The sequence below is a fragment of the Vitis vinifera genome, chromosome 4, assembly GCF_030704535.1.
Source record: "Vitis vinifera cultivar Pinot Noir 40024 chromosome 4, ASM3070453v1".
In the NCBI taxonomy this organism is placed as follows: domain Eukaryota; kingdom Viridiplantae; phylum Streptophyta; class Magnoliopsida; order Vitales; family Vitaceae; genus Vitis; species Vitis vinifera.
In genome coordinates, this window is record NC_081808.1 from 7,372,836 (window position 1) to 7,385,794 (window position 12,959).

A 12,959-nucleotide genomic window follows, 5' to 3' on the forward strand; every position below is an offset into this window, starting at 1 on the left:
TGTGCTACTGATGTTAAAACAGAACGGATATCAGAAGTCCTGTCACCAAGACTTTTGGCTTATCACTTGTTGGTGAACTTGTCGGGACTTTCTGCCACCTCTCCCATCTCCACGTCTGCATGGCATTCATTATTGCCAACAATTCCATGTACTCAAATTCTGGAAGAAGACAGACCAACAATTTGTGGAAAGAAAAAGATCACTTCGAGTAACATTAATCGTTTATGTCGTTAATGATCTGTGGTGTTCGAATGATGGAAATGATGGAATTCCACGGGTTTATAGTCTTAGCTGGCTATGGAAAATTAATGGGTCACCCAGATGTTGGGATATTTGAAGAGGCTTTCCAATCCCTAGTGCTGGAGGAATTACTGATACAAGGCCCGGGTCAAAGAATAGATGGACTCGAGAAAATCGATAGCAGATCAATTCTCCAAGCTACGTCTATCCCTACCTGCGAGTGAATAGTTCATTGAGTAGCCTCAATATAATCTAGGACTTTATGAAGGTTGTTTTCCAATAACAGTCTTCTGAACCATCATGGCACAGAGTCGATTTGGTCATCAAAGACGAAGTGTTGCACTCACTAGCTTGGTCGATTGGCACCAATGCTGGCAAGTTTTGGAGCATTCGTATAAGCTTTAAAGAGCTTATGAAATGATCTCTTCCTTGTTAGAAGAAACACCGAGAAAATAGCAGACCGAAGTTTCATCAATGCCAAAAGCTTTGTTATGTTATGTGAGGAGATCTTTGTCCAGAAATGCAGTTTTTGCAGGAGCAAATAAAATTGCTTCCTATATGGGGCCCATCTTAATAACACACTTTGTGAATTTCTTATCCGGAAAGGGTGATGATTCAAGCTACTATTATGGGCTGGTTCTTACATTGATCTTGTTCTGGGCTGGTTCTTGCATTGATCTTGTTCATGGTGAAGACTATGGAATCTCTATTACAAAGACAATGGTACTTAGGTAGGCAGCAGATTGGCATCAAAGTGCGGGCAACTCTCATGGTATTGGTTTACAAGAAGTCTCTACCGATCCAGTATGTTGGTTCCAATAGTAGGAACCAATTGAAAGTGAGATTCCAACTAGTCACTTGAATGCTTCTCTATTATCCGAGGAAATCAACGAACTATCTGACGGCAATTGTGATAGAAGTGGAAGCCATCACGAGGGAGATATTTCTAGTAAGCTTGGGGTATCTTCTTTAGCTGAATTACATGGGGAATCACATACAACTGAAAATATAAAATGTGCAATTGGAGTTCATGGGAAAGATATAAATGCTGGAGTCCCTGTTCCAATTTCCACTCCATCTAAGTCCACTCAAACTTGCATTGGAAACGTCGTCTCCAGGCAGAGTGACATTCATAACTTTGATTCAGATGTTCTTGTCGTTGAGGTGTGGAATGTGAAGTTGAGTACTGATTTGAATAATATGGAACATGAGATTGATGGATCCTTGCCTATTGGTGAATGAAGCAGAGAAAATGAAGATGATAGTGCTAGCTTTGGATTAATTGCTGTGGCAGCGGATTTTTCTTCTGGACATGATACAGTGGCTATTGTATTAAATGAAGACCAAGTGGAACAATGCTCAGCGGGCAAGAGAAATGAATGATTCTGGTGATGAAACCATGATTTTCAACAGTGATTCTGCTCCACCAGCCTCTCAAGTGCATACTTTGAGTGATGACACGAAGATTGAACATGGGGTGTTTGCTTTGATGGATGAAGTATGTGAAGACGCATTTAACTATGATGGACATGCTGCCTCTCAATTGGGTTCTTGTGACTCACAAATTCACATATCACTTGATGGAAGTTTTATTGGAGAGGCATGTAACCTTAATATTAGAATTCCTGAATTTTTCTCTCGTAATCTATCCTTCAATGGGACAATTCCAATCAAGGGACTGGATGGTCATCAATCGTCAGCTTCACCAAAAAGTTGCTCTTCAGAATTCATGGAAAGTTATTGCATGTTGGAGTCAAGCCATCTGGTTACTTGATGAAGAAGGAACCTGACTCCACTCTTGAGAAAATATTAGACAAATCTACTGGTTACTTAATGATTGAAGAGTCGTAGGGTACTATTAGTTACCTATGAATTGTTAAAACAGCAAGTTACCGTAGTGGTCATGCAGGCTGGTCTACAACTGTGTGCCCACCTAATAAAAGCACATCCTCTAGCCTTGGAGTTCCTTGAAAACGGGTATACGGTAGGGGTCTCTTGGATGTTCATCAGCGGCCTCATCGACACCATGTTCAGGCTAATAATGCAGTCTAAGGGTATAGTTCTCAGATGCTGGTTGTTCAAGTCAATAGCAGTAAAGACTGCTTTGTAAAAATCTGGAAAGAAAGAATTTATGTTCAAAGAATAGAACATTTTGGTCGTGTTTGGGATGCAAAACTGGGGATTAAAGAGGGCTGCAGAAATGGTAAACAGCTTGACTTTCTGGTGAAGTTAATGGTCATCTCGCTGTCAATAACAAATCCTTCATGCTAGAAAAAATCCAAATATTTGCTCACGAGGACAAAAGCCCTAGGAAACTACTTCATCACTAATCCAATGTATGTGTATGATTCAAATTGGGACGGGTCAGATTGGGCCACTGATGGAGAATGACTTCAACATGGTGATAGCTCTGTCCAGCTTCTTGTTGCTGCACCTGCTGTTAACGATGCTCAAGCCATCATTATAGCTCTTATGGAGGAGTATGAGAACGTTCTTAATGGTGACAATCTGCACAGATACTTTATTTCGACAGATTCATGGATTGAAAATAGCGGGAATGAAGATTCAGCAGATGATGAAAACATAGATATGCATGAGCAGAAGTGACCTATTGAGATTGCTTGTTTTGGTATCGAGAACCGACTTCCATCAGGAACAATGCATGCTATCTTACAGCTGCATTTTATTCTTACCAGAACTCATTCCATCCTTTTTAATTTTCTTGATGAAGGAGGACTGCCCATGCTTCCACCTTTGCCAACAAGTAGTCCATTTTCTGCATTTGACAATGTCGCTGCTACTATAATCCGCTATATCCCAGAAGTTCCTCACTTGGTACAAAGATCACCAAAGAAGTTGATCTTGGTCTGAAGATTGGTCACAGCAAAGCGCTCTTGAAGTCAGAGGATGTAGGTCAGACTCTTGATTTGCCAATGCGTGGGCTATGAAGAGAACTTTATAAAGAGTTGGCCAACGTATTTGATATGGAGAGAGAGTTAAGATGTTGAACAATGCATTCTATAAAGATGACAAGTTGGCATTATTCAGAAGGTAGTGGACTTTGTATGTGCTCACACACAGCGCGTCCCATTTTTGCATTCCAGTTTGTCCCACATCAGCATGCTCGCCCAACCACTCTTCACATCCTCATTTTGAACACACCCTTTACTAAAATCATCATCAACTCATCCACCAAATTCAGCATCTAGCATACTTCTCTTGGTTATCAATGTGGGTTGCTATCAAAGTACCCGAAATTGTTTACATTTGCTAGTCGCCAATCATTCCGCAATAGCTGATTTGCCATCCAGATCATGAAGGTCCAGAATTCCAGTTCTTCTGGCTGAAGCTAAGCGACAGTTCAATTTGCGTTACGGTAAAGGCATAGAAACCGAAGTTGAAAGGATATATGTTTTGCATGGTATCTTCAGGGAAGACCCGTCTAGAAACACTGATACTTCTGTGGTTTCCAATGGCTGTTAGATGTGAATTGATGTATTCGGATGACGGGAATGCAACATTGATGGGCATGTCAATTTCAAACCTTCTGAGGAGATAGTTGGAAGTCAGGGATTTCTAGTTCCAATTTTAGAGACTATTGAATGCAAATCGCCTCTAACTGAACTTAGAGAAGAGAAGGATGAGGGGCAAAATAATATAGAATCAATACCATAAGTCAGAGAAAACCAGATTCAGGTGACTGTTTGCTTCTAGATCCAATTTCATATTGCTGATTTGTAACTGATGAGTTCTAAGCCCGCAAAGAAAGTAAAATCTACAGTCAAAGAATGAATTTGAAACTGAAGATGAGATGATTGGTGATAGAGCAGTAGGAGATCAAAACCATGAGCTTGGAGTCACTAAAGAGTTGAAATAATCAGTTTTTGTCCATTATACTTATGCTTTTGATGATCTTCTTCAAATCCTGCAGAACCATTGGAATGGTTCCGTTAACTTTCACAGAGGATGGAGATCAGCTTCCAGATAGCAATTCAAATCTGGATGAGGGGAGCTACTCAGGTGTAGATAACTCAGTCAGCTTGTCTATTTCAAGAGAGCTTCAAGATGGAATAGGCCAAATTGTCACTCAACCATTAACTACTCAAGAAAATCTTGACAGCTCCAAAAGACATCAGTAATGAGCAGATCATCCAACTTTGCGCCTTTCATGTAATGGTTCTGGTTCATAGAACAGAGAAGAAGCCTTCAGGAGGAACAAGAGGATGATGAAGCTAGGTATCTTCTTGGCAGCCACACTCGAAAGTCCCGAAATACAGGATCCATCAGAAAGTCTCTAGCTCCCTGCCCATTTGCCTTCACACATGTACTAAGTTGCTGAATCCTTTTGACCGAGGGTTAATTTCTGATTATGGGCAATTTGATATACCTGAAGGATGAGGATTTATCCGAGAACTGGACATCTGAAAATCAATTAAGAAGCGAGTATGCAGTTGAAGAAAATTGTTTGTGTGCAAGCTGACAATAGAAACAGAATTCAGATGTTAATATAAGGGAATTTAATTCTACACATTCTCAAACCAGATGTGGACCCAGAATTCATAGAAGGTTTTTACCTGTTAGAGTCAAGCCATCTGTCAGAAATATTTACAGTCCATGAATCTTCACATGAGATTCTAGAATTTAAATTCAGAAATATGGGGAAGGAAGATCTTAAAAGAGGAAACAGTGGCTGGTACAAAGATGTCTCCTTAAGAATTGTTGAAAGCCATATTCCAGAAATGAGTTGGCAGGTTGGCTTGAGACAATCTGTAAAAAGGCAAGCATCCTTCTTCTGACCAAAAAGCTCCAGCTTCAACTCTCCTATGTTAAAATCAGTTTGCGAAATGGTGGTCACCTTGGCAGCGTCAACCATGCTAAAAATGCTTCAATGCTCCTGCCCTTTTATTCCGACCCTAAACTAAGGAAAATGATGCAAAACGCAGAATTTCATTGCTTGCTAACTCCACCAATGAAGACAGGGACTTAACTACAATGAGCAACGAGAAGCTTAAATGTTCAGGAAAATGGCCCTGAGAAATTAGATATGGAGATTCCAGAAGTGAAGAGAATTCATAAGGGTGCAGCAGGCTGAAAATATTAAAGAGGCAGGCAATGTGTCAATCATTTTTCGAAAAAAAGTAATGGAAGTTTGCTTCAGCAAAAGAAATTCTAGAGCTGGGATATCAGACTACAGTTAAATTAAATATTGTGAAACCAGATTGGTTCATGGCAACAACGAGGGTATGTATTCCAACGGAGCTATTGATTCAAGCCTTGATGGTGAGTAAATAACACCGAATGCAGAAAATACAACAGTGCAGAAAAGTAGGAATTTTGAGCTTTATGTTCGGTGTTTGACCAATGTTGGGGAGAATCCATTTGAGCTTACGGATCAAGTTACCTTATACATGGAAATGTTTCTGACCACTGAATATCCTGACGACGAATTGGGTCCTTCTATCCCGAATTCTGAGACTCCATTCCATCATGGCAACCTTGCTATACACACCTTCTCCTCTATTTGCTTCTTTGATTGAGAACTTACTGTTTTAAATTGAATTTTTGAATCATTGTTCAATTAAACACTCCTGGCTTTGAAAATTTCATCTTAGATCCTTTCTAGGTATAAAATCCATATTCTAACACACTTTTGCTGTCATTTTCCTCCGGGCATGCACTTTCATTGTTTTATCCGATTTTTAACTATTTTCGTGATTTTCTTGATTTTCAACAAGCATGACTAAAATTCATGATTCCAAACAATGGAATTCATATAACAAACTCATGCGAAATTAATTAGGGCTTTGGTGGGGGCCCCACATTCATAACACTCACTTCAATATTGTTTGCTTGATATGTTGATTTTTTTTATGAATTCGTTTTATATTTATTGTTGAGATATCCTTGCTTCCCATAGAGATGTGGATGCTTGCTAATCAGGTACGCCATTTCTACCCCACAACCCTAAAATTCTATGAATGTGTACGATATCATGAGCCATGACCATGTTTGATACCATATTTGATTGTCTTGATGTTTGTTTGATCATCTTTGATAAAATACATGTAATGTGTCATATTTCCAAACTAATCTCTTATGTTTCATGATAGCGCTTGAGAAGTTGTTCAGGTACGCACTTCGACTCTCTCTTATGGTTTGTTTTTTTGTTAGGCATGCAATATTTGAAATCACCTAGCCTACTTAGGTATCCATAATTAACTGACTAATGGCCATACTTCCCTTAATTTTGTCAGTAGAGACCTTTATAGGGCTTAGAGGGGTGTTACCTTTTAAAGGTACCTTCCCAATAAGTAACCTGATCCCCGGACTTAGACTCGGGTTTTTTTCAAAGACACGCTTTTCCAAAAATTATGAAGTCATTTTTAGGGTTTTATTTCTTGTTTTATTTTCCCTTCAAAAATAAAAATAAAATAAGTGGCGACTCCAACTTTTTTTTCAAAAATCAATTTTTCACAAATATAAAAAGCGAGTCTCGCCGATCGAGTGGGGACGCACGTGAAAAATGCGGGTCCACACTAAGACTACATATCAGGCTTTAAAACAGAGTCCATAAAAAGTAAGGGCTTAGTTGATGGTGCTCTTTGTTTTTATTATGTGATTTTTGTTTTATTTTACTAGCCTTTAAGATTTTTGGTTTCCAAAAACTTAACTGTACCATAATATATTCCTTTTGCTTTGAGTTTTAAGAACAGAATGTGCATTAAAAAAAAATGCAACTAGAAGGACCTAGCAAGACACGCTGGTAAAGAAGGGCACTAAATATCTCTACTTATTTTTTACAACTTATAAACTTCATTACCATTATCAGAAAGAAGAATCTGGGAAAAGGAACTCAATCCACAATAGAAAAAAAGCCCAATGACTAGAGAAGGCAACTCCATTTGTTCTTTCTTACTTAAGCAATGGCAATCTGTTTACTAACTTGAAAGGTATGAGTGAAAAGAATTTCTCTGTTAGGGGCATGCATGCACAAAAGAAGGAACACAATTGCACATGTAATGCTCAATTTTTTGGTAACTACAACATTGATCTATTTCAAATCTTAATTCCATAAAATAAAATATAAAAAAAAATCATCTTGTATACCTTTCTTATTTAAAATTCAGGAACAATAATTTAAATTAAGAAGCATTAAGACAAATAATGAGTTTAAGGAACCTAAAATATAAAATAAATTATTTTTATTTTTATTTATTTATTGTATTAGAGTTCCTAAATTAATTTTATATAAAGTTGCTATTATTCTATATTTTTAAAAATGAAAAATCAGGAGTGCATCAAACCTTACCTAACTCATGGGAAAAACAAGTCTATCAAAAGAATTTTCCTAATTCTCTTTTTAATTGCTAAGATACCTAAGGAAAAGAATAGAAAAGAAAATGAAATCTAAAACCTTAAGTTATATTTGATTGATTAGATAAGTGAAAAGTGTATTTTCCCCTGATTCTCATTCACTTGCAAAAAATCATTTCCCTAAAATTTTCTTCTACAAGACAAAACATCACATAAGGCCAATAAGAAAAAATAAAATAAAAAAGGTATTTTTTTTAATTTTTTTTTGTAAAGTTTTCCTACAAGCCTAACATTTACAAGATAGATTAATCGCTCATTTAATTGACACAATAACAATTAGCTCAATTATTCCGATAAAAAAATATTAGTTTAGTGATGTATGAACAACTATTCAACAAAGATAAACTTAGTCATTCACTTTCATCCAACTCAATCCCTGAAAATCTCAAAACTTTATATTTTCTTTCAATTTCCACAAATTTCTCAGCAATCGAACACATGAAAGCTAAAAATTCCAGATAAGCCCAATTAAGTTGAAGCATGTTGGCATGGAAAAAAAAAAAACAAGAATCAATAAGAAAAGCCTAGAATTGTAATGAATTACAAAATAATTTTCAAATAATAAAAAAAATTAAAAGAAAAATTATAGATTGAAGCCCTAGATCACTATCGTTCAGATCATATACATATAGAAATAGAGAGTGAGATAGAGTACCTGGGATGAGAATGAGAGAGGCACAAAGAAAGAGGAAGTCGAGTGAGAGAGGTAACAAAGGCGGGACGTGAGGATATGGTGGTAGGTGGCAATGGTGGTGCGGCAAAGGCACCAAAGTCACACAACTTCCGCTAGACCACGCACCAAGTTGTTGCATCTCGACTGTAGACCACACACCAAGAGGAAAAATGAAGGAAATGACTAGGTTTTGTGTTTGGGTTTATACTAGTTAGATATGTATAAAGGGAAGGGTGAACAAAAGGTTTACACAGAGAAATAAACGAAGAAGAAAGGTTATGGTATTAAGTTATTTTTTATTTTTGGTCTTTTGTTTTTTTTAAACCTATGGAGGTTGACCTGGAAGCAAGAGGAGGGCATGTTGGGCATTAAAAAACAACTCAGCCCAAGGTGCATGAAACACAAAATATTTTTGGGGTTAGCATTGTAAACTTGAAATTGGCAAACTTAGGTTTTAAATATGCTATTATTTTGATATTGATAGCCTTAAACCTAAGTTTCCCATTACCTTACCAAAAGAAGAACTCAATCGGAAGAGTTAGCGATGAAAATACTCAGAGGTCTGCAAGATATCCGGTGCAAATTCGCCAAGAATAAGATGAAGAAAAAAAGAGACTAGAAGAAGAGGAAATGAAGAGATGAAGAAATAAAGAAAAGATAAGAGAAAAAATTACTTGGGGTAGGAAAGCGATGTAACCATGAGCAACCGCCCACTGTAGAATTCCAGAAGTCTCCGCCACGTGTCCAAGAGAGGGCCCCACTCACATTATGGGGTGAACAGTTATATACCATTAATATTTTTCCCGCTTAAAAGACCCTATCATCGACTCTTTGAAATAGGAAAAAGGGGCAAGTGAGGTGGCCATAACCATGGATTGAAAAATCTAGATATTATGTCGAAATATCGAATTTTGGAGGTGGTTGATACATTCCAAACCTACTGCAAACCAATAAATTTACAGCAACATAAAACTACTGCATTCTGTTCATTCCAAACCTTACATTATGCAAGCCACAAACATTTGAATGGAATATGTTTTCCACTCAGAATTTTATTACAAGAGCAAACCAAACAAATTAAACATGAAATGGGTCACCCCACTCCTTATGCATCTATTTGACATCCTCTACCTGCACTCCTAATTACCAGACAAAACCATAAGGATGGATTAGGTCTCACGGGGAGCAACCATTGCTCCTAAACCCTATCCTTCCTCCTTGTATGTCATATAGAACTGTTAGAGACAATTGTTGTCTATTTCCAATAATGGTTAATTCGGGGTTCATGGTTGATTTGGAGTTCCCAGCAAAAGCCAAGCAAAGACGAGATTCATCACTCCCCCAAACAATATTCGTTCCATTCAAACGTACGTCGGCTCCTCCCCCAAAATGTAGCACTATCTCCGGTAGTAACACATCTTTCCTTCCACTTAAATTGTAGCATGTGTCCAATATGTCACCTTTCTTCCGCCTCCCATTGGAAAGAGGATATTTCGCCATTGCTTTCTTGAATGCAGCTTTGAGTGCTGAATAGGCTCGTTGAGGCAGGCGAGTGATGACAGTTCTCGAGTCTATTATAGTTCCAGGTGATGCAAACACCGAGCTGGGAATATTCAGTCGCTCGTTACCAACACTTATATCCGAGAGATTGACGAAATAGTACCCTGACTCCTGTAGGGTTCCAGGACCATTTACAAGCGATGTGAACTTTAAGGAGGAGGATTGGGAAGTGGCTTTCTCTCCGAACAGCAGCGATCCAATGGAATCTTCCTCAGGGAGACAGTAACTGAAAACTTTGTTAAATTTTGAAGCTGTTTGAGATACGGTAGAAAGCTGCCCTTGTCCAAGCCCCAGCATCCCATCAACTCCACTGCCAAAATCACCCTTATTATTTCTTCCACAACCGAATTGAAACTTTTGGAACACATCAGAAGGCTCCAATGTCATGGTATCGCATCCATAGTTTCCCACAGAGGTAGAGTCATCGCCATATGTCATGTTATAGTTGTTCTCAACAGTACCTGGAATGCAAGAACCAGAGGAATAAGTGGAGGATGCCGACCAGTTGAAATATCGATGGGAGTCTTGTAAGCAGTTCACACAGGCTTTGCACTGTGTCCAAGTTATGCTGCTGCCGGTGTCCAATATTAACATAAAATTCTGTGGGGGTGTGCCAAAAGCAACGTCAACAAGAAAATTGCCATCTTCATCAAACAGGTTATTATTGTGGGCATGATTTTTCAAATTCCCTGAAGTGTATTGGTTGCATTTGGAGTTGATGAAGCTAACTCTGGATTCATCTCGGCCAAAGATTTCCTGAGGACTGGGAGGTTGGGAGTGGCCTGATCCAGAGCATGGCCCATATTTTTGTGTTATTGGAAGCCCTTGAGATCCTCCTGCAACACATAACACATATATACAATTCATCAATTAGACTTTCCTATCGAATGCCCTCTTCTACATGAAAACACAGTATTTAGGGAGTTAAAGGGACTTCACCTCTGGCAGATGCCGAGCATTTGTTCTTTGGCAGCAGTGAACTTACAGGAGTGGAATGAAATCCGTCTTTGCCCTCTTCTGCTCCGTAGACGGGTATACCGCTCACATAACATGAGAAAAACAGAAGAAGAGAAGAGAAGAGAAGATGGTAGATGGCAGTGGAAGGACAAAGAATGGCCATGAATCTAACACACAAACTTTCAGTTGTTATTGCTGAATGTGTTAGCCTCAGTACTAAGCAATATATATAGAGAGAAAGAGTAAGGAATACTCCTTTGAATCACAGACAATACTATAGTGTGTGAAACATCCAAAGCTTTTGGACCAAGTCCAGTCCAACATTGTACGAGTTCACATCTTGACACGTGATTCATGCTACTTCAGAAACAATTTTTTTTCTCCTAATTTTTGGTCATTTCTTTCAAGTTTCACGAGATTTTGAATTTTTTGTGCCAACTTTTCACTAATCAATTAGCATCTTATTGGAGAGAAAATGAAAGTAAAATTTAGGAAGAATGCATGTTCTTAATTATATGGCCTTAGGAATCGATATTTATATCGACGGATATCCAAACTTTTCATGAATATATAGTTTAAAGAAAAATGTATTTCCTTAGATAGATTAGGAACTAACACTTATCTTCATGGATCCATCTTTAAATCTTTTCATGATTAGTTTTGGCCGAGTGGACTTAGTCAATGGATGCATGGCCAACCAACATCCCCACCACAAAGAAAAAGGGCCAAATTCTTTTGCCCTAAAAGGATAAAAGGAAAAAAGAAAGATGACTTGGGTCTTTTTTAAAGAATTAATATCTAGCGACTCCCAGCTCTTATGCTTTAAAGGAAGGTGGCAAGTAGCTTCATGCATTGGTAAAGTTTGCTTCCTATTGCCATGGGTTATTATTACTGTTGAAATGAAGAGCTAGGGTCAAGGTCGTTGGGCTCAATCTAAAGAAACTTATAGATTATGATAAACATATATATAGATAAATTTTTATCTTTTAGAAACAATTCTCATACAAAATTTTATAATAATTAAATCAAAGAAAATAAAAATGCCGAAAACACTGAGAAAAAAGTTTCAAATTTTATTAAAAATTAATCCGAAATTCAAATTCCAAATATTTTTAGAAAATAACAAGGATTCTGAGTAGAGAACTTTTAATAATAATTTTTTTTTAAATTTCTATTAAACATTTATAAGAATTTAATAATGTCACTAATAAATTTTTTGAATGTTTGAAATAACTAAATATAAATCAGTTGAATGCATTAATTTTTTTTTTAAAGTTATATAAAACATGATAATGTAAATGTAACCATATCATTAAAACTTAAGTAGTAAATTGTACATGAATAGCTGCTTAATTAAACCTAAAAAATCTAAACATTTTAAAAAAATCTCCAAATTAAATTAAAAATAATCCACCATTAATATATATATTAAATCAAAATATTTAAAATTTTCAAAATCAAACGCAAGATAGACGTATCACTAAAAACCTGAATAAAATATCAAATGCAATATTAAAAAAATATTACTTCGTTAGAATTTTTTTCATAATGTATATTAGGATATAAATAAAATTAATACATAAATATTAAAAAATTTGGGAAAAAATGTTAGGATAGGATTTAATATTTATCTTCATGGATATCCAAACTTTTGGAGATTAGTTTTGAACAAACTAGTCAATGGATGGCCAACCAAGATCCCCACATGGAGCGACTTGGGTCTTTGGGTGGGTCTTCTGAAGTCCACCATTAATGCTTTTGCCCTAAAACGAAGGAAGAATGAAGAAGGAAGAATTAAAGGTTGGTAAATTCGTTCCAACTTCCAAGAAGCTTGGTCAGCCAAGTGTGAAAGACTACAAAGTGATCATCAGCTTGTCTATGAGGACCAGAAAACTAATGCTTTATGGGAAGTCGGTTGGTAGATTCATATATAATTGGTCAAGTACGCTTACAATGTATCCTACTTTCATTTGTTGAGTGCCTTTATGATCCCTCCGAGCATTATAAGTGTATTAAACATTTTTGTATTTGTATGATAATGATTCAAAAAACTTGCCTGTGGATTTGAATGTTGAAGTTTTCTGCATTCCAAACTGGTGCAATTCACATAGTTGGGGATTATGGATTGAGTTCTTATGCTTTACATGATTTTAAG

At 36.9% G+C, this 12,959-nt stretch overlaps 1 protein-coding gene across 1 annotated transcript; it reads right to left on the reverse strand.

Moving 5' to 3' along the window:
- Positions 1–9,124: 9,124 nt before the first annotated feature.
- On the reverse strand, positions 9,125–11,030 carry LOC100854572 (aspartyl protease family protein At5g10770). Its single transcript, XM_010650526.2, has 2 exons — positions 10,787–11,030; positions 9,125–10,683 (listed from the first exon to the last, which is right to left on the reverse strand). The coding sequence occupies exons 1-2, from the start codon at positions 10,965–10,967 to the stop codon at positions 9,464–9,466; spliced, it is 1,401 nt and encodes a 466-aa protein (XP_010648828.2). The 5' UTR covers positions 10,968–11,030; the 3' UTR covers positions 9,125–9,463.
- Between the last annotated feature and the right edge of the window lie 1,929 nt (positions 11,031–12,959).